This window comes from Artemia sp. Qi Xiang Cuo, chromosome 1, assembly GCF_049724085.1.
Source record: "Artemia sp. Qi Xiang Cuo chromosome 1, ASM4972408v1, whole genome shotgun sequence".
NCBI lineage: Eukaryota > Metazoa > Arthropoda > Branchiopoda > Anostraca > Artemiidae > Artemia > Artemia sp. Qi Xiang Cuo.
This window is the reverse complement of record NC_142794.1, coordinates 67914342-67935980: the sequence shown is the minus strand read 5'-3', so window position 1 is coordinate 67935980 and position 21639 is coordinate 67914342. Positions and strand designations below refer to the sequence as shown.

At 35.4% G+C, this 21639-nt stretch overlaps 1 protein-coding gene across 31 annotated transcripts in view; it reads right to left on the bottom strand.

Moving 5' to 3' along the window:
* LOC148956633 (uncharacterized) overlaps positions 1 to 21639 on the bottom strand; it is a 204917-nt gene that overhangs the window by 102647 nt on the left and 80631 nt on the right. For 24 of the 31 annotated variants that reach the window (XM_089086197.1, XM_089086341.1, XM_089086274.1 and 21 more), the window contains 2 exons: positions 12755 to 12871; positions 3942 to 4034 (listed from right to left, as the gene is read on the bottom strand). The exons of 4 other annotated variants lie outside the window; for them this stretch is intronic. In XM_089086197.1, the coding sequence (XP_088942323.1) occupies positions 3942 to 4034; positions 12755 to 12871 (210 nt within the window). The remainder of the gene's footprint in view (positions 1 to 3941; positions 4035 to 12754; positions 12872 to 21639) is intronic. 3 more of the 31 variants (XM_089086226.1, XM_089086260.1, XM_089086240.1) reach the window with 2 other exon arrangements.

Here is a 21639-nt window from a genome sequence, read left to right as displayed (position 1 = left end):
TCCCTTCCCTTGCGATTATTTTTAAAGTCCTTTTCTTAATGGATTCTAACCTTTTGGTTTGATTTTTACTTAATGAGAAGTGCCATAGAGGGCAAGCATATTCGAGAGTTGGGGGAATAAAAGATATGTAAAATTTCAAAATACGAGAAGTCGGGCATTGATATTTTGTCAATTTCTTAATGAAAGTTAGGGAAATATTGGCTTGCAAGGTAGTATTTGAAATACGGGCTTGCCATTTAAGATCGGAAGTTATAGATACCCCTAGAAGTTTTATTTTTGTGTCATAAGTTCACTTGAAATAATAGACGTAAATGAGGGGGTTGTGCATAGAAAATTGATTGTTAGGATTATAGATTTCAATGGGTTTACATGCATTTTATTTTTGAAGTCATCCGTTGTATTATCTTCAAGGATTTTTAGCAGAATACTTTTTAAATTTTTCCTGGTGACTTATACTAGAGTCTTATCATCCACAAATTTTCATTGCGAGGGGATATCTTCTGCCAAATTGTTTACCATAACTCTGAATAAGATGGGTCCAGTTATAATACCTTGGGGTATTCCGTTACAGATTGGTAGAGGTTCTGAATAAGTATTCATGTATTTGACCAATTGAGATCGTTGGCTTAAAAATGATGAGATAATTTTTACCAGAGAGGGGTCGATTTGGAATTCATGGGAAAGTTTATCAACTAAAACGTTATGGTCAACAAAATCGGAAGCCTTTTCCAGGTCAACTGAGATGAGATTAGCCCAGGTCATACATATGTACTAGACAGTGGGACGTTGACACTTTTGGGACGTTTCGAAATTGTCGGATTTCAATACGTTCTGCAATTGAGACCCTGAGCCAGTCAGATAAAAATGATTCGTACAGCTTTGAAAAAAGTGGTGTTAATGTTATTGGTCTAACTTTGTCAAAATAAAACACGGCACCTTTCTTTGGAACTGGAGTCACATAACCTTGTTTCCAAAGAACCGGGAATTCGCCTGTTTTTGTGATTTTTATAAAAATATCTACCAGTGGCTCTGAGATTTTATCGGAAAAACCTTGTACGAGTACGAGCATAATATCTAGAGGGCAGATAGTGGAACTTTTCAATTTTTTGATTTTATTTGTAAACTCAGGTGTTTGTGAATATTTGAAAACTATTTTGAGGTTTGGGAAGGAACTCCTTCCGAATTCAAAGGTAGATAACGTTGGGAAAACAAATTAAGGTAACAGTTTAGGTTGCTTGAAGATTTTACAGAAAGCTCATTTAAGTTAAAGTTTAGTTGTATGTGCTTTTTGCCACTAATAAATTTTATTTCTCCTCACCATTTTTTGGATTAGCACTGCGTAAGTGATTGATTTTGTGTTTTTTTTTTGTAGAAGTTTGATGAAGCCTTACGAAGTTTCTTCTTTAAATTTTTACTTAATCGGTTGGCCTCTAGAATTATTCTTCCTACAAGGCATTTAATTTTTTACATAATTATTTGTTTAAGGTTATGATTGAAGAACGGTTTGTCGGTGTAACACTTTTTGGTCATTAACATCTTCTGCATTTATAATTTTACTCCAAATTTCGCTTGCTTTTCAATTTCCGAATTCCAATGAGTCTTTATTTGTCACTGATCTGAAGACAATTTCGGTAACCTTAGAATTGTGTTTGGCCTCAAACTTTAAAATAATATTAATTGAAAAAGGGTAGATACCGCTGAGTGTAAGTAGGTGAGTTGGTTTTTTATACTATTTTTTTTTATTATTTTAAACAAAAACTAGTTGGGTGCCTCCCTTCGTCGTTGGGAAATCTACCATTTGTTTGAGATTAAAATTACGGCAAGTTGATGATGGCAAGTGTTAATGATGAAACGATTATTACTAATAGATTTTCTGAGGTTTTTTTTAGTTTTGGCCAAAATGCAGTGGAGGAATGGTTGATTAATTCTAATAATGACTTTCAGAGCCATGAATTACCGAACGATAAAAGAACTAGAAGTGAAATTAAGTTTCAACCGTGTACTGGAGACGAAATTCGGAAGACTTTAAAAATAATCAAATCTAATTCAGCAGGGACAGATAGTATTAATCTTAAGACTTTTAAATCCGTGATGTGTTATTTACTACCATGCCTCATCCATATAATAAATCTTTTCCTCAAAATGGGTGTATTCCCTGATGCACTTAAAATGGCGAAAGTCATTCCCCTTCACAAAGGTTGTTCTAAACTGGATATTGGTAATTATAGACCCATATCAATCCTACATTGTGCATAAAAATTGTGCATAAAAGGCTTTATGATTACCTTACGAAAACGGGGATGTTGACTGAAACCCAGTTTGGCTTTAGGAAAGATCACTCGACGTCGGACGCCGTGCATTCCCTCTGTGATACTGTAAATAAATTCTTTGAACGTGGTGAAATTCTTTTGACTATTTTTACTGAGTTTACAAAAGCGTTTGATAAAGTGGATTTTAAAATTTTACTCAAACGTCTACAATCCCTTGGCGTTCGTGGTAACTATCTGAAGTGGTTTGATAGTTCTTTAAGTGGTATATCTATTCAAGCTGTATTAAATGATGTTTTTTGCTCTCCTTTTCAAGTGAAGTGTGGTGTACCCCAGGGGTCTGTCTTTGGACTACTTTTGTACCTTGTGTATGTTGATTCAATGCGTTTTTACCTACCTGAGTGTTTTATTACAATTTTTGCGGATGATACTGCTTTAACTATGTCTAGTCAATCCATTGATGATTTGTTGTTGAAAGTAAATATGGTTTTAAAGTCTTTTTTTTTTGTATTTACAAATTGGAGACTTTTGTCAATGAATGTTAAAAAAAAACTAATTCTTTGATATTTAGAAGAGTTGGTAAGCAGCCAAGTGTTGATGAAGAGATATTTTTTTAATGATACGGCTTTGTCACAGCTGCATGAAGTGCGTTATTTGGGCTTCCAGCTTGATTGTAATTTATCTTGAATGCCCCATAGCCTCCTTGTTGCAGCTAAAGTTGCTAGAGGTCTGGGCATTTTGTGCCGATTAAAGCATGTTTTACCACTATCAGTTGTTCTATTACTTTACCATACTATTGTTGCACCTTATATATATCTTATGGTTGTATTCCTTGGTCTAGTAATTTTTATGCATATTTTAAAAGAACACAGATTCTTCAACACAAAACAGAACGTATTCTTGGTAGTTATGTATAAAATGTGAACGATACCGCATCGTGTTATAAGAAATTACGAGTGCTTAATATTGGTCAGATTTGCGATTATAAGTTGCTGTTTTGCTTATCGATGTTGGAATGATCTATGTCCTACAGTTTTTTCTGATTTTTATCGCGTAAATCGTTCGCTCCACAGGTATGCGATTAGGGAGGCGGCTAATTTTGTCGTTGAGTACCGAGGCCCCACCCGTGCAGGTTTCGGAATTAGGTATTTAACTATAGATATTTCAAATGATATCTCAACTGGCACTTGGGAAGCAGAACACATTGGGTCATTTAAAGTAAAGTTTAAGAAACATTTATTGGGAGAGGGTAGCTATTTTTTTTTTTTTTTAGATTTTGGTATTATTTGTTAGTCGAGAGAGTATTTTTGTCCTTTTTTTGTAAATTATTTTTTTTTATTGGTTGAGAATTAAGAGGATTGCATTCGTCCGTCTTTAGGCTTTTCGCGCCTTCCCCGGGCAGTTGTGTGTACATATATAGTTTATGTTGTAATTATTAGTAAAATAAATAAATAAAATAAAGAAGAGGAAGGCGGGGTTTCTTTAAATAATGGTATATATTGATTAGCACGAAGCAAAATTTATTCTTCAAAATTTGCGCACAAGCTTTCTAAAGAATAGAACCCTTGATAAAATTGCTCCACCAATTTATAAAGGGCTTTACAGGATATACAAATTATCCCAGATTTTAACAATTTTGGAGTTGTATAGCAGTCTTTGGGGAAAAATGCTTACTTGAACTTTGTTTTTATGGTTTCCATCGTTATCAGCTGTCATGTTAGCCATCGTATTCTCTGGTGTATTTTTTTTCATAGGAGATACAGGAAACTGAAATAAGAAGGATCATGCATATTTTCTTTTACTTAAACAACCAAACACAGTAAACAACCATGCAGCATTATGCAAATAACAACCATGCAGGTTGTTATTTTACAGTAAACAACCACGCAGCATTGTGCAAAGAACAACCATGCAGGTTGTTATTTTACAGTAAACAACCATGCAGCATTACAAAACTCAAACAAATTTTGTGCTGGATTTACATTCGTAGCATAAGAATAAAAAACCTAATGTACCATTACAACAGAATTTGTGGTAAGCAACAAAATAAACGAAGAACAATAGGGAATTCTTATTGTAAGACAGTGAAAATAATTTGAATGAATATTTCGGCCCTATGTCCAAGGGCCGTCCTCAGCAAGACAAAAATATATAAAAGAAAAAAAGACTCACAACAACATGCGACCAATCAAACCAAAAAGCAAAATTTTTTTTAATTTTGAAAAAATTTGAAAAAAGATTTTACTTTAATATGATTTTACTTTAATATGTAAAATCTATTATTGCATTATGAATTAAGTTATATAATATAATGAAATAATATTTCAACAGATAATCTATTGCAATATATTACTCTACTAGATTGTGATCGCTTCAAACCAATATTGAGAAAACTCAGTTTAACATCGCTGTTATTTAATATGACCAAAAATAATCATGTTGTCACCACGGATAATGCAATCTATTGATTCATGCAGAAAAAAATCATGCAGTAACTCAAAATTCTAGCGGGTTTTGCACTGGTATTATAATTTCCAGCACAAAAATAAAAGAATTCATACTAATAGACTCCAGATTTCGATAAAAATACACCAAAATATACAAATTAGTCAAACTTCCACTCAGATACAACAGAATATATTTGATTTGCTATATGGGTATACAGTCAAGGGCATTAGCTTTGAAAATAGATATAAAATCTGCATTGCTTACATTAAACAAGCTGTATTCAGCCTACAAAGGAAAGGCTTAAAGAAAGCCCACGTCCCACAAAGAAAAGACGCACGAGAAAGTCTTAGTTAGCATCATTAGGTGTCGACGGTATTAAAGGATCTTTGAGAAGAATGGATTTTTCCTTTTTTGTGTGTAGAAGCGAAGCAGCTGTCTAATCCCAAACGAGTGCATCTTCAAATTTTCTCTGTTTTGATATTGCCACTTAATTTCATGCGAAGGGTTACGCAAGAGGCCATCCTTAGCTTATAATCGAGAAAAGATGGAGATACACGGTTTTGAGTATACTGAACAGTTAATGTTCTTATGAATTTGGTCAGGTTTTCACAAAACAAATAACTCTACTCGAATCCGCGTGAAAAACTAATCCACTTTTTTTTCGAATCACAATAGATTTGGGCTTTGCGCAAAATTTGAGAGACTCTCCTGTAAAGATTTTAAAAATGCAAATAGACTGTTCGGAAATTGTGCAGCCAAAGAAGATCCTTCCCAACTTGATAATTTTCCCAAAAGAATCAGTTGACAGAAATGGCGCAATTTGCGGAACACACACCAGCTGATTCATTTGTAAATTTTCTCTCAGATTTATTAAAAAAAATGTGGCAGTTGTATTTTTTCGAGTTAATTCTTAATCAGGTGAATGAATATCTAGGAAGAGGGGCCTAGAGGTTTTGGGGCTACCACGGTATGATTGGGGCTTCAGAGTAAGGACTCGCGCTTCCAAACGAAACAAGCTAGGAGAACCCTAAGTTCTAACTCACAGTGGTAGAGCAGTGTAAAATCCTACCCATTACCTGCCCCTATTGGTAGAACAGCAAATAATTAAGTTTCAGGTTAAAGTTTCCATTGGCGGGAGGACCTTGGTCAAGCAAATTTCCATGAAAGTTAAAAACATTGAAGATATGCTGCAACAACATACTGCTACTTCTACGACGTTTGTGATAGCCAACAAGGGCCAGGTCAGGGCAGACACGGTCAAAAAACCATTAAAAAATCATGGTTGAGTGTATATTAAAGAAAGCAAAAGTTGTTTTTTACTTTTAAGAAAGAGCCATTGAAAACGTTGCATAAATAACAGATAACAAAAGTTTTAAAACAAGCTGCTGATACGAAAGAAACTACAATGACGTATGGATGGCTTGATTAACAATTAAAACACGAAAGTAATTCCGATACACCTTCAACCAATGAATGATGTTGCCTTTAGGAAGACAAACCTTCTAATAACTGCTTTAATAGTTAAAATATGATGGAGATTTTGTGCAAAGGTTACCTGCAGAAAATGTACAAACGCACAGACAAACAAAACCACAAAGTCTCAAAATTAATCCATAATATCAGTCAACAATGAAACCAAATGTTTTGAAAATGTGTTTGACTTTTTTAATCTTGGCAAGAATGCAGCGATAAATTTTCAACTTGAATTAAAAAAAAATAAAATACGTCAATTTGAACACTTGTTAGAAGATAATAAAATTGACAGATAATTTTGCCTAAATAAAGGAAAATTTTGTAATTTCTGATTTTATGAATCCTAACCCCTTTTAATTTTCTTCTCTGGATATCTACATCAGTAGCGTAATTTTTTCAAAATCCTGGGGGGGGGGGGGCAAAGTTGGACCCGATTTTCTCAAATCAAGTGAAAATGACAGTGAAAAATGAAAAATGAGCCATATAGTACCATAAAGGCAAAGATATAGTAAAGAAAATGGTAGTTGTATGATATACCCCATGCAGCTAAAGAAGTGAAGTTAGGTTAATCCTAATAAAATATACGCAAGTATTATAAAAATATAACACTTTGGCAACAAATTTGGGCTATATATTTGCATTTAGGATTTACAGCGGGTCTGCATGCAAAATGTGTTAGCTACAATTATTCTGATATTATGAAGTAAGAATTATTTTCTGACTTCACAAGGTCCAAATACTTCACCCCTCCCCCTAATGTACAAATATATAGCCCAAATTATATATATCCCATCTATTCTACCACTTCTTTTTGTATTTTCCCGTGCTAAGTTGAAAAGAAACTAGAGAAAGAAACCGGTTTACAGTATGTCAATGCATGAACAACTTGAGCTGCAGGGGGTATGTCATACAAGTACCAAGAAAACTGACCCCTTTCCTGGAAGCTTACATTATGCAGGCTTATCTTAGTTTAGACAAGATTTTTGAAAAAAAAAAACAAATTTCAGCTGGGGGTGAAAAATGGGGTCTGGGGGCAAACTAGGGTCTGGAGGGAAATTATGCCCCTGATCTACATGGTCAAAATAATGACTTGCTCAAACTAAGCTCGTATTTTATTGAAAAGTGATGTCAATTTAAACACTTATTACACAGCTGTATTATCAAAAGTTGTGTTAATTTAAGACTCCCGACCGAAAACTTAACAACCGATATTTATTAGAACACTTTGTTTCAAATAATTCCACCACAAAGAAACGGAGAGTTCTAGTCAAACAATTCATGGTAACGAACTGTAAGTAATGAGCGACTCAGGCCAATAGCAACCAACTCTAAAACAAGAAAATTCAATAAAAATTAATATATAAAAATTGGATTTTTATTAAGGTTTCAAATATATAAAATCCATTAAGTTTAATCTTACGCATCAAAAGCTGTGAGCCTTAGAAAATTTGCCCGATTTTCAAAAGGGAGAGAAACAGCCCTTAATTACAATACTGAGAAACAACCTTTGATTACTGTTTTTTAACGCAGGCAATTGCTGCAGATGAATAACCCCTACCAATAGCAAGGTAAAGTGATACACGATCAAGTTCAGTGAATATTGACCAAAGCGACACCCAAGCAAGCTAGTGACTATGTAAGGCACAGAATAATTGACTGACACGAACCCATATGACCTATTGGGCGAATGCGTCAAACCCCAAAACACAAACAACAACAACATCCCTTAAAAGCGAAGCAAAAATCACATAGTTAGGTTCATCATATCAGAGAAACTTACTCTAGAAGTTTCAGGCTTTTATGTACAAAAATGTGGAATATAATTTTTTTCTTTTTTTGCCGCAAAGAAAGATCAAGGATCTGGTTAATTTGTTGGTTTTTCCATCCAAGGGTGATAGTATGGAACCAATGATTCTAGAAGATCGTTAGAGGGTTAATTTGAACAGAAATTGAAGTTTCTAGTGCCATTTTTAGGTGACCAAAAGGACCATACCACGGGAAAGTGGCGTTTTCTCTCCTTTTGTGGCACCAAACTACAATTTTGCGCCACAGAGGACCAAGTTGTTATCGATTGAAAATTCTGAGACAGCCAATTGATTCAAAAGTATCGAAAACTATGTTTTGAGCTTTCCAGTTGCAGAGGAAGTATTACCGCAAGGTAGCACATTCGTTTCTGAAAAGTCACATAGTCCATTGAAGAGAAATGGTTAAAATGGAAATTTACCTTAATACTTGAATTAACTAGATTTTTCATGAGATTATGTTTAGTGATTTATTGTGCATCAGTTATACTGAAGAATGGGCAGGGGGAGGGCAGATCTATAAGAGACCGCATTTCAATGCCTGAGTTGTCTAACTCTCGTGATCCTTCAGAGAAATATAGAAAAGGCATGGGAGAGGGGTGAGACTTAATCTCTTTATTCTCCTTCATTTAAACTAAGCCTAAGCAACGGTGCTGCGGGGTGATATTTCCCTTCTTTTTGCAGAAGAATGGCGGTAGAAATGGATGTCTAATCTCTCTTGATGTCTGGGAATGTTTTGGTCTACGCCTTAACTATTGCTGCTAGGGGCACGTGAAAGTTCTCTCCCTTTGCAACAATATTTTTCTATGCAACATAAAATATTACATATACCTGCCTACCAGCACAGAGGTGGAAGAGGTGGCGGGGCATCATAAGGCTCGCAGGGAAATTTCTTGGGGGGGGGGGGGGTGACAAGTGCTACCAGGAATTTGGCTTTTAGCTATTTTAAATGATAATATTTTTCTTTCCCTATTTATACATAATATTTCAATGTATTTAAACATATGTATACAATGTACCGTGTTTAAACATCAGAGAACCCTATTATAAAAGTCGCAATGGCTTCATATGCGTAGAAGATCAAAAGTCACGCAGAATTTCCTTCCATGTGAACAATTATACCCCTTTCTGTCCACCTTAAATTCTGTGGCAAAACAATATTAAGGACTTATTCAACAAAACTACTGTTCATCACAAATTTTGACAAAATGTTGAAATTTCTTCCAAAATTTTGATTAATTCTTAAGCAGAAAAACTCATAAAGCGGGATATTACCAACCGATTTACAATTAGTGACATATACAATATACCAGTAAGAAATCGGGGGTCAAAGGGCTCAGTTCCCAACATCATATCTTTGTTAGTCCTGGACATGATTTGAAAAATAATCAGAAATTAAACGAAGTTACAACTGAACATTTTTCAATAGAAAGTAAGGAGCTTTATTAAAACTTAAAACGAACAAAAATTATTCCGTATATGAGGGCGACTGCCCCTTACTCGAGGGATGTGATTGGCTTACGGAAAAACATCACAACGTAAACTAATGAAATTGAAACACACTTTTCACCACATAATTACAGGACAGTAGCATGGCTCTTTCTATTTTATTTCGAAATTAAAAGGAAGGGGTGTAATCAATTTTTAGCCTAAAAGCGTCTGAAAATCCTTATTTTTCCAACCTTAGTTTCACAGAAACAAGTAAATAATGCACGACGTATCTCAAGCACGCAATCTGAGCAAGTTTTCATACTTCTACTAGCAATTCTGGTAATTCAAGCTAGATTTACTCAGTTAAAAATTGGAGCTCCAAGGGGAAGGAGTACAATCAACACTTATCCCAAGAGATTAAAGATCATAATCTTCACTATTTATAGTTTTTAGGCAGGGGCGAATCTCCAGCATTTTTATTGAGGGGGGGGGCAAGAGCGGTCCATATCTGGATAGTCAAAGGACATGGGATGTAAAATATTTTTTCTCTCCACATTATTGGGAGGGGCGAGGCAATCCGCCCCCCCCCTTGCCACCCCCCAACGAGGCCCCTGTTTTGGGGGAAAGAAGATTTAGTACCCCTATCACTTGTTTCAGGCAATAACATTTTTACAGAGAATCATATATACAGGCCCAGAGGCGTAGGTAGGATGTTCAGAAACCGGAGATTTTGCCTCCCCTCCCTACTATACTCAAAGGATTAAAAAACAACAAAAACACGTTTATCTAAATGGCTTCCCAGCAAATGCTGCGCCCAGGGACAAGCACAGCTCCTTGTCTTTACCCTAGCTACACCACTCTAGGATTTTTCAACTTCAATATTGGATAGTCTTAATATTGTATTACTTCTCCTCCTACTAACAAAAATTGTCTGAACACACACACACACACACATATATATACATATATATATATATATATATATATATATATATATATATATATATATATATATATATATATATATATATATATATATATATATATATATATATATATATATATATATATATATATATATATATATATATATATATATATATATATATATATATATATATATATATATATATATATATATATATATATATATATATATATATATATATATATATATATATATATATATATATATATATATATATATATATATATATATATATATATATATATATATATATATATATATATATATATATATATATATATATATATATATATATATATATTATAGGCAAATACTGCAGTATAGGGGCTAATTTGGTAACGTTAAAAAGGGGAACTTCACGACCATGAAGATCAGTGATTACACGGTCAGAAAAATTTAAACATTAAATTTTGCAAGAACATAACAAGTCAAAATAAAACCAACTGTTTTGAATAGTAAAAGAAAAACAAAAACTAAGAAATTTGCACCTTCCGGATGTTCTCAATTTTAACGGACCGTGGTCTCGGAGGTTGCAAAATCAAAACAGAGTCAAGTGCGTAACTATTTTAAAAATGGGACAAAACATATGTAGTGCGGAAGTAAAAATATATTCTCACTTTCTATGCTATTGTGGTTTGATTTCCGGCTTAATTTATAATTACGATTAGCTACAATTTACAGAATTCAGCTTGACCAGTGTAAAGAATCCAAATAACACATATAATTTTTTTGCTTTATAATGTTACAAAAGATCCGCCCACAGAAATATGATCACCGTATTTGCAACGGTCTTCTTACTCATTCTTAGTTAAAGGACCTTTCTGATTAAACCCCAGATGAATTGTGTCAAAACGCAATTAGTTTAGAAAGCACCTATGAATTCTAAAGAAGGAGAAAAACTTAATAACTTAGCCATCCTTTAGTGTCACAGAAACTTCGTTATAACTTTCAGTCAAAAAGATCGAAAGAAGTAAGTGAACTAATCATTGATGGAGCATAGGTTCGTTATTTCCCCTCTCAAAGATAGAGTAAAACTACGCACTTTCATAAATTTACTTTGGAGAGGGGGGGGGGAGGGGGAGAACAGGTGGAAACAAAAGGCATGAAACAAGTAATATATATGCAAAATCTAAGGAATTTGAAGGGAAGGGCACAAATATCTTGGTATTTCTGGAAAGGAGAACAGGCCAGCTCATTCACCTTCCCTGCCCAAAATAATGTAAGTTAGATATTAAGTCTCGCAAATGTCCCTCCCAATTTCCGATATAAATCCTTTGACTTAATGTTCAGATAATAAATCCTATACAAAGCTTGAATTGGTTCCTTAAGAGCGTTCATAACATTGCTTATATTGATGTATTTACTTTTTTTAAGTCTATTTTTAGAAGTAAGTTATACAAGAAAATTTAGATGTTTTTGGGATGGTTTAAAGAGAGAGGCTTCGAATAGACTGGGATGGAGGAGGGGCGTGCATAGCTGCGTTGGTCTCAGGCGGTTTGGCGTTGCAGTGAGTTTTTAGTAGTATTAGTGTAATGCAAAATAATCTACACTTCATAAAAATGACCACAAAGACCTCAAAAAATCCACCCACCTTCACTTGTATAGGAGTAACAAGTCACTAAAATGTAGGGAAGAGAGCAAGGATAAATAAAAATATACTTTTCAAAGTCTAGGGGTGGGGGGTATTTTTTCAATGTAAATACTAAAAAGGTATGTTTAAAAATCTAGGGGAGGTGCCAAAAGATGTAGGGAAGGGGTTGTCTAGCCCACTCCCTCCCCCATTATGCACCCTTGCCTATATAATCACAACTTTTGGCATAAAACTTTATTTTAAATTAAATTTCCTTAGTAAATACAATGCGGATATGGCTCAGGCAATTCTTCTATCATTTTTTTTGGAGAAGTTTTTAGAGAAGAACAATGTCGGGTCTCTATGTGAATTATTTTTGCCCTTTTTGCAAATCAAGTGACGAAGGTGAATGTATAACATATTTTACTCGGAGATCAACAGCTTTCAAATCTAAAGAGGAATATATTCGAGTCCTGCAATGACGATCTTCTTCTACCAGTCTTAACACAGCAATATAATCGCCTTCGGTAGTTTGATAATACAAATTGATAAGACCCATTCTAAATAAATTAAACACTTTAAATTTTGTCATATTTTATATCTTTTATCACTTCATTGTTAAATCATTGTTTTATCATTTCACTGTTATTTTGCTTAAAACTTGTGCTGGGCCATCGTTAAGTTTTTCAGTATGACTAAACAACAACTATTATTAAAAAAAAGGCCTCCCTCCCTCCCCAATGGTAATGCTTCCCATCATTTCATCATAACTAACCTGGTAAAGCATCTTAGGAGAATTGACAGATCTAGATGGCGATAGTCTATTCTTTTGGGGCGATGGGGTTGATTGTAAGCTGTCTTCATAACTGCTTGATGAAGATGGTGAACTTTGCTGGAAACAACATGCAAATTAATAAACATGCATAGACGCACACAAAACATACATGGTTAGAGAAGTCAGTACTGCAATAGTTAAAGCACAACCAGTTCCAAGTATAGTTTGGTTAACACTACGAAGTCCAGACATAGAAAAATCAAGCTCACTGTCGAAGCCCTATTTATGCAAAAGCTAAACTTTAGCGTAAAAAGAGAGGATTTACTGGGGGATCTTCCCTCCCATCTTATATCTTGGATTACCCTGGATTTGATATCAAAAAGCCAAAAAGTTGAACGAAAAAAATACTGGTCTTTTCAGATGAAAATAAAGAGCAACACTAAAACTTTTTACAGACATGAATCATTCTGTGTATGTGAGACTCCGATTCCCTCAACCTCCTGCTATTTACACTTTTGAGATTTTTTCTTTAGCAGTGCTTCAAGACCGAATGCTTTATCATAAGAGAAATCTTATAAAAAAATTTAGATTTTTACCATGATACTTCAAGGATGGTAGGGTTTATTCCTCGCATTTTAAGCATTGAAACTTTCAGGAAAAATTTTGAAAAATCAATCAGCAGATGCTACATAGGAAATTACCAACTGGCTACACTTGCTGCACTCTAAAATTACTTCAGGAAAGCGATTTTAACTTCGGTTTCCAACAAATGAAGTTTCAGTTATTCGTCTTTCAAATTTTCGGGTGTTTTCGGGTAGTTAGTTTCAACGGCTCTAGATAAACAGCAAATTCAGCAAAAACTAGAACCTGTTCCTTAATGCTTCTTAATTTAACACATTGGGCCGGAGTCCCAACAAACCGAAAATCCCCACAAAAGTAACGTAATTCCTGCAGGACATAAAACTCAAAAATATTTGATATAACAATTATGGACGATCAATATTTTTCCTTAATTTCGCTATTTATACTATCATATTCAATATAGCCAGACGATATTTAATTCTAAGCTAGTCCCACGGTTAAAATAACGGGAGAGACGAAAATTACAACAAAATGAAAACGATGAAAATTTGTTCACTGGAGAACTCGGTTACTACAGATCGTATACGCGAAAATGGGTATAATACTTCTGTTTTCCATTATATCTAAATCCCTCAAACCCAAAGGCTACTGCGGTCGTGGCTAAAGGAAATGTCAAACCATCTACACTGATTGACCACTTTTATGGCTAACAAAATTTAGTACCTAAATACATTTCAGACAACAAAAAATTAACAAGGTAAATTACCAGAGGATAACATCTGCAAACAGGCGCGTACGCTGACATCATGTTGCGGAACTACGCTACTAGGATTTAGTTGTTTTTTTTCTTGTACTGTGATTTCTTGTACAGCGATCTTTAACTCGGTAATAGTAAGCAATAGGACGTTGAGAACATTTTTTTTTCTGGTCACAAGATCTTGAAACAGAGAAAAAAGTTTTTTGAAGTTTACTAAGCTTCTTGAAAAATAGGTTACTTTTTTCAAAACAACTAAATAGAATAAACAGGAAACAACACGAAAATGTCTTAGCTTCTTGATCATGTAATGTCGGATATGCTTTATAATACATAATACTACCTTAGACACCTGAAACAGAAAATGCTATACCACTTCTTCATTTCTAGAAAATAAGTTCGTGAAAGGTAAATCTTGAAATGTCAAAGTCCATTTTTTTTTTTATTACTGATTTAAACAGAGTTTTCTAACATTTATTACGCGCACAAAACTCAGGCCCAGGCACAGACTGGAACAAATCCAGCTACAATCCAACTCAGAGATGGGGGAAGAGAGAGCTTCCCAGAATTTTGTCATTTGCTTATCGACTAGAAGGGTTTTTAGATCCCAACTAAACTTGATGATAAGCAAAATATAGTATTCTAAGCGTGCCTTTAGGATATACCGACACAATCTTACCTACGCGGGGAGAGAAAGGAAGTTCATAAATTTCTGTCGTCGATAGATCTACAGAAGAGGTTTTAGGATGTCAACCAAACTTGGGGTAAAGTAGAAGGAAGTGTCCTAATTGTACTTTCTGAGGGGTCACTGCAGGATTGTAATTTGACGGTAGGGAAAGATGGGGAGGAGGTGCCAAAAATTCTTCTCGTAACTACATCAACCAAACAGAGCTACTCCACCTCACTCAAACCTGGTGGACGCAAGAATCTGTGTCCTAGATATGGGATTTCAGGCAATAAGTAAGGGACAGCATTCTCATAGTTATGCTTTCAGGGGGTCTGCACAAGACCTTTTTGAGTGAGAGAAAAATCAGGAGTTCCTAAACTCTTGTCAAGATTTTGGCTTAGGAATTAGAATATCCGATTCTCATTAAATTTTTAAGTTGCACAATGTGATATGAGGGTTGCCTTTGATTGTATTCAATATAATTATTGCAAAATTTGTTCAATTTTTCATCAAAGAAGCCTAATTGGAGAATGTTCAAAAAATTACATACGAATAAAAGAATAAACACAAATCAATTGCTTTACTCAAAAAGACTTTTTTCTGACTCTTTAAATTCTTTTATTTGTGACTTTGACGTGAACGTTTGCTTTGTGTGGGATGGTAAAATTGTCATTCTGGCAACATGGACAGACAAGATGACTTTTGATTGAGGGCAATATCCCTTTCAACATTCCCTGAAAGTTCAAACTCAATACCGAAACTGTTCTTGAAATACTTCAAATACACTCTTTTGACAAGTTGGATTACATAGTGTCTTTTGACTTATTTCAACAAATCCCTCAGTGTTCCCTGAAAATTTCTACTTAGTACCCTAACCATTCCCAAGATTTTGCAAATACGCCATTTTGACAAGATAACCTGGATATACACAATGTCTTTTGATTTACTTGAACATTCCCCTCAACATTCCCTGAAAGTTGCAACATAATATCCTTAGATATTCCTGAGTATTCTAATCTTAATACTCTCAGCCGTCCCTCAGATATAGTAAACACCATTTTGACAACCTTGATGCACATAGCATCTTTTGATTTAGTTCAACATCTTCTCGGCATTCTCTGAAAATTCCAAATTAGCACCTTCAGTCATTCCTCATATATTGCAGACAAGCTCTTTTGATAACCAGGATGCAAATGGTGCCTTTTGATTTAGTTCGACATCCCTATCAACATTTCCTGGCATTTGCAAATTAATACTCCTTAGCCGTTTCTGAGGAATTTCAGATACCTTCTCTTGAAAGCCGGGATGCACGTAGGATCCTTTGGTTAAGTTTGATATTTCCTTCAACATTCCCTGAAATTTTCAACTTAACATACGCACCCGTACCTGAGATCAATTTAAATATGCCAAGATACGCCCTTTTGACATAATTGATGCACCTAGTTTCATTTGATTTAGTGTAGCATACCTCTCAACATTGCCTGAAAGTTTCAACTGAATATCCCAAGCCGTTCCTGTGTTATTGCAGTTCAACAGTAGTAGCAGTAGTAGCAGTAACAGAAAAAGAGAAAGCAGTCACAATCGCATTAATAATCGGAGTAGTTGTGGTAGTAGTTTTAAGTTGTGACAGTTACTGCTGTAAGTTGTCGCGGTGGCAAGTAGTAGTAGAGACATGTAGTCGTAGTAGTAGAGACATGTAGTTACAAGTAGTCGCAGTCACAAGAAGTCACAGTTGCAGTCATAAGTAGTCACAGTCGCAAGTAAACGCAGTTGTGAGCAATCTCAGTCACAGTAGTAATAGTAGTTGCAGTAGTCCTGAAAGTTTCAAGTCAATCCCCTTGGCCCCTACTAAGAAATTATAGATACGCCCTTTTGATAATCTAGATGCGCACAGTGTCTTTAGATTAAGTTCAACACCCCCTCGACAATCACTGACATTTCACCTCATTATCTTAACGCTCTTGGAGACCCAGAATGAAACACATCCTCCTTTCCCAATAATAAATCCTATATGTACAGAATGGGCAACTTGCATAACTTACAGCCCTTGCCCCAGGGGCTATTGGGAGGGGTATTGTCACTCCTAGAGGCAAAAAATTGTTATCTCAAAATTTTGGACGGATGCCTTTTGAGAGAGAGCAGCTAAAATGGGAGTGGTACAATGGTTGGCTACCCTCTGATCACTTTTTACTCTTAAAAAGGGGCACAAGAGCTTTTAATTTCCAAGATAATCGCCCCCTCTAAAGTTTCTAAGACCACACTTTTCACAAGAAGAGGCTCTGAAAAAGAAAATAATAGATTGAAGCAAGTATAGGCAACGCTACACCATTGCCTGTGATCGCAATATTTATATATGGAACTCCATCAACTTCCTATTTCTATTTTCATCTTCCTTTAACAACTTGTTATGTCCTGCCTATTTTAATTCAATTACCGACCAGAATCAGAGATCATTAATCATTTTACAAACATAAAAAAGAAATGTTAATTTCAGAATGTAAAGAAATGTTAATCTTAATTTCTCAAAATTCGGCAACGTGGAATGGAACAGATGCAATTAAAAAAAAAAAAAAATATAACCAGTAATTGTAATTGCGACCTGGAGAGTACCCTTATGGTTTCATATAGCCTTAGGCTATGTAGAAAAAACCAACATATTAATTGATAAAAACTTATTGAAAACAGTTAAAATTAGGGGGGGGGGGACTAGGCAATTCAATTTATTGATAATTGCAGCCAGGGGCGTCCCGCGGCGGGGGCGGGGCGGGGCACGCCGCCCCGAAAATTTCGGCAGAAATTTAGCAAAATTGCCCAAAATTTATAAAAATTCTTGATTTCGGCATAAATCAGGTAGCGATTCAGTAAAATTTACGAAGATCGCCCCTCCAATGAAATGAGTCTCGGGACACCCCTGATTGCAGCATATAAAGTAAGAAGTCCCTCATTTTTTTTGGTCAGTCTTTTTTTGTACAGCCTAAGGCTATATGAGAACATTTAGAGGGTGGCTGGGGATCAATTGTAAAACACCCGAACAAAATCTCCTTCTGAAGAGCTGCTATTCTTGATTTTTAACATTGCATTTAATAATGCGTTGAGAAGCGTCCAGAGATTCGGGAATACTTAGGATTCTGTGGACCCGGTGTGCAAACTCCTCCTTCCACCTGCGTACGTTGCCGTCTCTCACTCTTTCTAAATTCCCTTTTCTCTGTAAGTGTAGTTCTTCTTTAATTTTATCTAGGCGTAAATACATTTTTTTCTTCACAATAAAAAAAGGAAAGTAGTTTCTATCCCAGAAGTTCGTGGCACTTACTACTAATACTCAAAAGGAGGACGTAAATGCCCGTGAAAAAAATTGGGGTGGAATGGCTTTAATCCCTACGAAAACTTCAAATCAGAATGATATTTCAGCTAAAACTAATAAATAAAACATTACCTCAAACGAGTCTGAGCTAGCACATAGAAACTTTAACACTTCCTTAACAAGAATTGGAGATGACAATCCTAAATAATCTGGATCGAAATATCGAGTTCGTGAATTGGACATTAAATCGCCAGTCGAGCCGAAGCTCGTCGGCCGGGCTATATTGGACACAAACAAAGTCCCCATCCTTGTAAATCCTTATCTCAAAATCAATACATATGACACATAAAAAGAAGTGGCGATAAAACCAACTGAATCGTTTCAACTGCATCCGAGCATTCGGGTAGTAAATGCGGTCATATTCACATGGAAGACCCAGAGCCTCTGGACTTGTCATTCATTAATCTAATTAGCTTTTTTTGAAACGCAAAAATATTTAAGGTAAACAAAAAAAGGCTTCTCCAGCTAAAATTGGATTAACACTCCCAATGAAAAATTCCGGAATCGAAAAAGAAATAAAACTCCCGTGACACAAAATACTTATTATAAGATTAAACCTTTGTGATACTAGATTCAATGGTATAATGGTTACTCCTCCAAACTCGAGCAACAATATTCATGTCTATACACATGTGGAAGTTCTCCCGCTAAGATGGGTCTTATGGTCCCCTCCTGTGAAAATTCGACCGAATCAGGGGAAAAACAGAAATGATCCGCTCAGCTGCATCAATTCACGGAAATTAGAAGGGGGGGGGGTAGGTAAAAAATTATTTTTAGATCCAGAGGGGGTGGAGGCTCTTTTCAATGAAAGTAGAAAAAACGAAAATCTCCTAAAAAATCTGGGACAGAGACCAGAAAATATTGAGGAGGGGCAATTCCCTCCCCCCTAAGATGAAAATTCGAATGAAAATCCCAAGATAGTAAATATGCATAGAACATTGAAAAGGCTGCTTTCATACAATACCGCAGCCACCACGCTAAAAGGAACATAGTGCCGCACGGAGGCACATTTGTCCCAAGAACTATATGCAGTCCACAGAAAATGAACATTTCCAATTAAACACTTAATCAATAATATAAATGGCCATTCAAAAATTCCTGGTTGAGTACCAATTTAAAGGGGCGGGTATTTGGATCTTTATATGGGGAGGAAGTACCTAAATCACAAAATGAAAATTTATTGGTCAAAATTTTTTGGATAAATATAGAAGGGAGAATTTAAACCCTCTAAGCTTTGGAAGAGCAAGGGGCAATAAAGTAAACGAAGGGAGGTCATACAGGTACATATAGAAAGTCGCTTTTTGCAGGAGGAATGGCGATCAAAAGGGATGCGTACATTTTGAATGTATCTGACCATTTTTGGTCTAAGAATACTACGTTTTATGGGTTTGACCAGTTTATGCACAATAAAAAGCTTGAAAGAAGATCGTAGGTGCAGCGGGGTCATGGTTAGGTGGATCTTAGACGAAAAAGCTCATTTAAGAATGATACGTTAGGTAGTATTTTCACGAGTAGGGGGATATTTGCTCTATTGCCCCTCCCTCTAGATCCGTTCCCAACCTCGAAGGGGTTAAATCCTTCGAATCCAACCTCGATATGTTTCCGGGGGGAATTCTTTTAAAACTTTTGAAAACCTTTTGGGCCAATAAATACTATTTTTAGGATTCGTGTACTTCCTCCACATAAAAAGATCCAACACCCACAACTTAAAGCTGGCGCTTAACTATGCATTGCTCTATGGCAATTTGTATTATTAAATCAATGACCAATATTTAGTACAAGAATTTCCCATTTTGTGTGGACTGCGGGTTCACAATAGGGCTGTAAATCCGTCCCAATACAGTACTATATCCCCTTAAACAGGGTAGTTATGTTACAAAATTAGCTTTTCGATATTTCTAAGTATATTTGCTATTTCAAAATTGTCACTCGGTAGTATTTTGTCCCTATGCGGGCGAAAATCGTTGCTTTACGGCACAAAATGACGGAAATCAACAGGCCTACTTTTTATTAGTGATTTGGGGTCATTTTACATCATCAATGTCATTTTTCGTGACAATACGTTTTTACTTGTAAATTTTAAACTTTTTTACAAGCCCCCCCCCCCCAAAATATCCGAATCGTAAAAACGTAACAAAAATGCATATATATATATATATATATATATATATATATATATATATATATATATATATATATATATATATATATATATATAAAAAATCCTTTTTGGTATCCCATCCCCCCCTTCTGAGAAAAAATTCTGGCTTCGGCCTGTTGCATATTTAGAGTTTTGTTTTGACAGATATTAATCGTTATTCTGTATATTGGGGAGGCTTAAGAGGTATAAGCTTAACTTTCTATGACGTATACACACTAATTGTGCTCTCAATGAATAATATACTAAGCTTTAGCGTTATAGTATCAAATTTAGGAACATACTAAATATGACAGGAGCTCCAAGCCACTCAGCCCCCCTGACCTTTTCGCTAAAGATTAAACTTTTACATAGAACTATGCTCGAAAACAAAAATCATCTTTGAAGGTGTGTTCTTAAGATTTTAATTGTCTTCAAACACCGATTTATTATTTCAGGTTGTGATGTCTTGATGCTTAAAGGTACCTCCCGGGAATGTGCCGGGTGGAATACACCAAGACCCCACAAACAAAAGGCATCCTAAATTAGGGTAGTTGCTTCTTATTCCTGGTACCTTACAAAATCAATAAATAAAATAGGTAAAAAAAAATTATCTCAATGAATAAGGCTGAGCAGCCACCAATACTTTCTACAATAAGTTGTTAATTTTTGTGACTTTACATTTTCAGTTCCCCGGGGGGCGGGACTTTAAAGGTACGGGGGTGAGACTTGGCAACTTTTGGACAACTGACCAGCTTTAGGGTGACTCACTGGACAACTTCCGGGGGACTCCTTAGGAACACCCCCTTCTTTCACCTTTGCGTAGTTAAGCGAATAAATGTAATCTTTTATTTCACACTAAAAACGATAATACGAGAAGAGGGGAGATTTTCCCCCTCATCCATATTGCAAGCTCAGTCCCAACATATTCTAATCTTTTAAGTAAAGGGCTGCTAGGGGGTAGGTCCTGTCCATATGCATAAAGATATGAGGAAATCTCACAAAAATTGTATAATATGGCCCAAAATGTCGTTTTGAGGCTTCACGCACCCCCTCCACCACATACACACCGACTGGCCAACATCAAATATTTGATACTATGATTACTGAGCGGTTTATCATTGCTAAATGTTAGTTAGTAAAATGGTGCCACTGCAGTTGGTGTGACCTCTGAAACTGGGAGGAATTTCTATACAGTTTCAATAGTTTTAAATCGATTGGTCCTCTTAGAATTTTCATTCGACAATATTTTGGCCCCATTCAGACTGCAATTTTGGTTTTGGGGCACAAAATAGTAGTCAGTAGTACTTATAACTACTAGCATGATTTGAAACTGTTACGCTATGTAGTTTTCCGATGATACTAAGCAGATTAACTGTTTCAC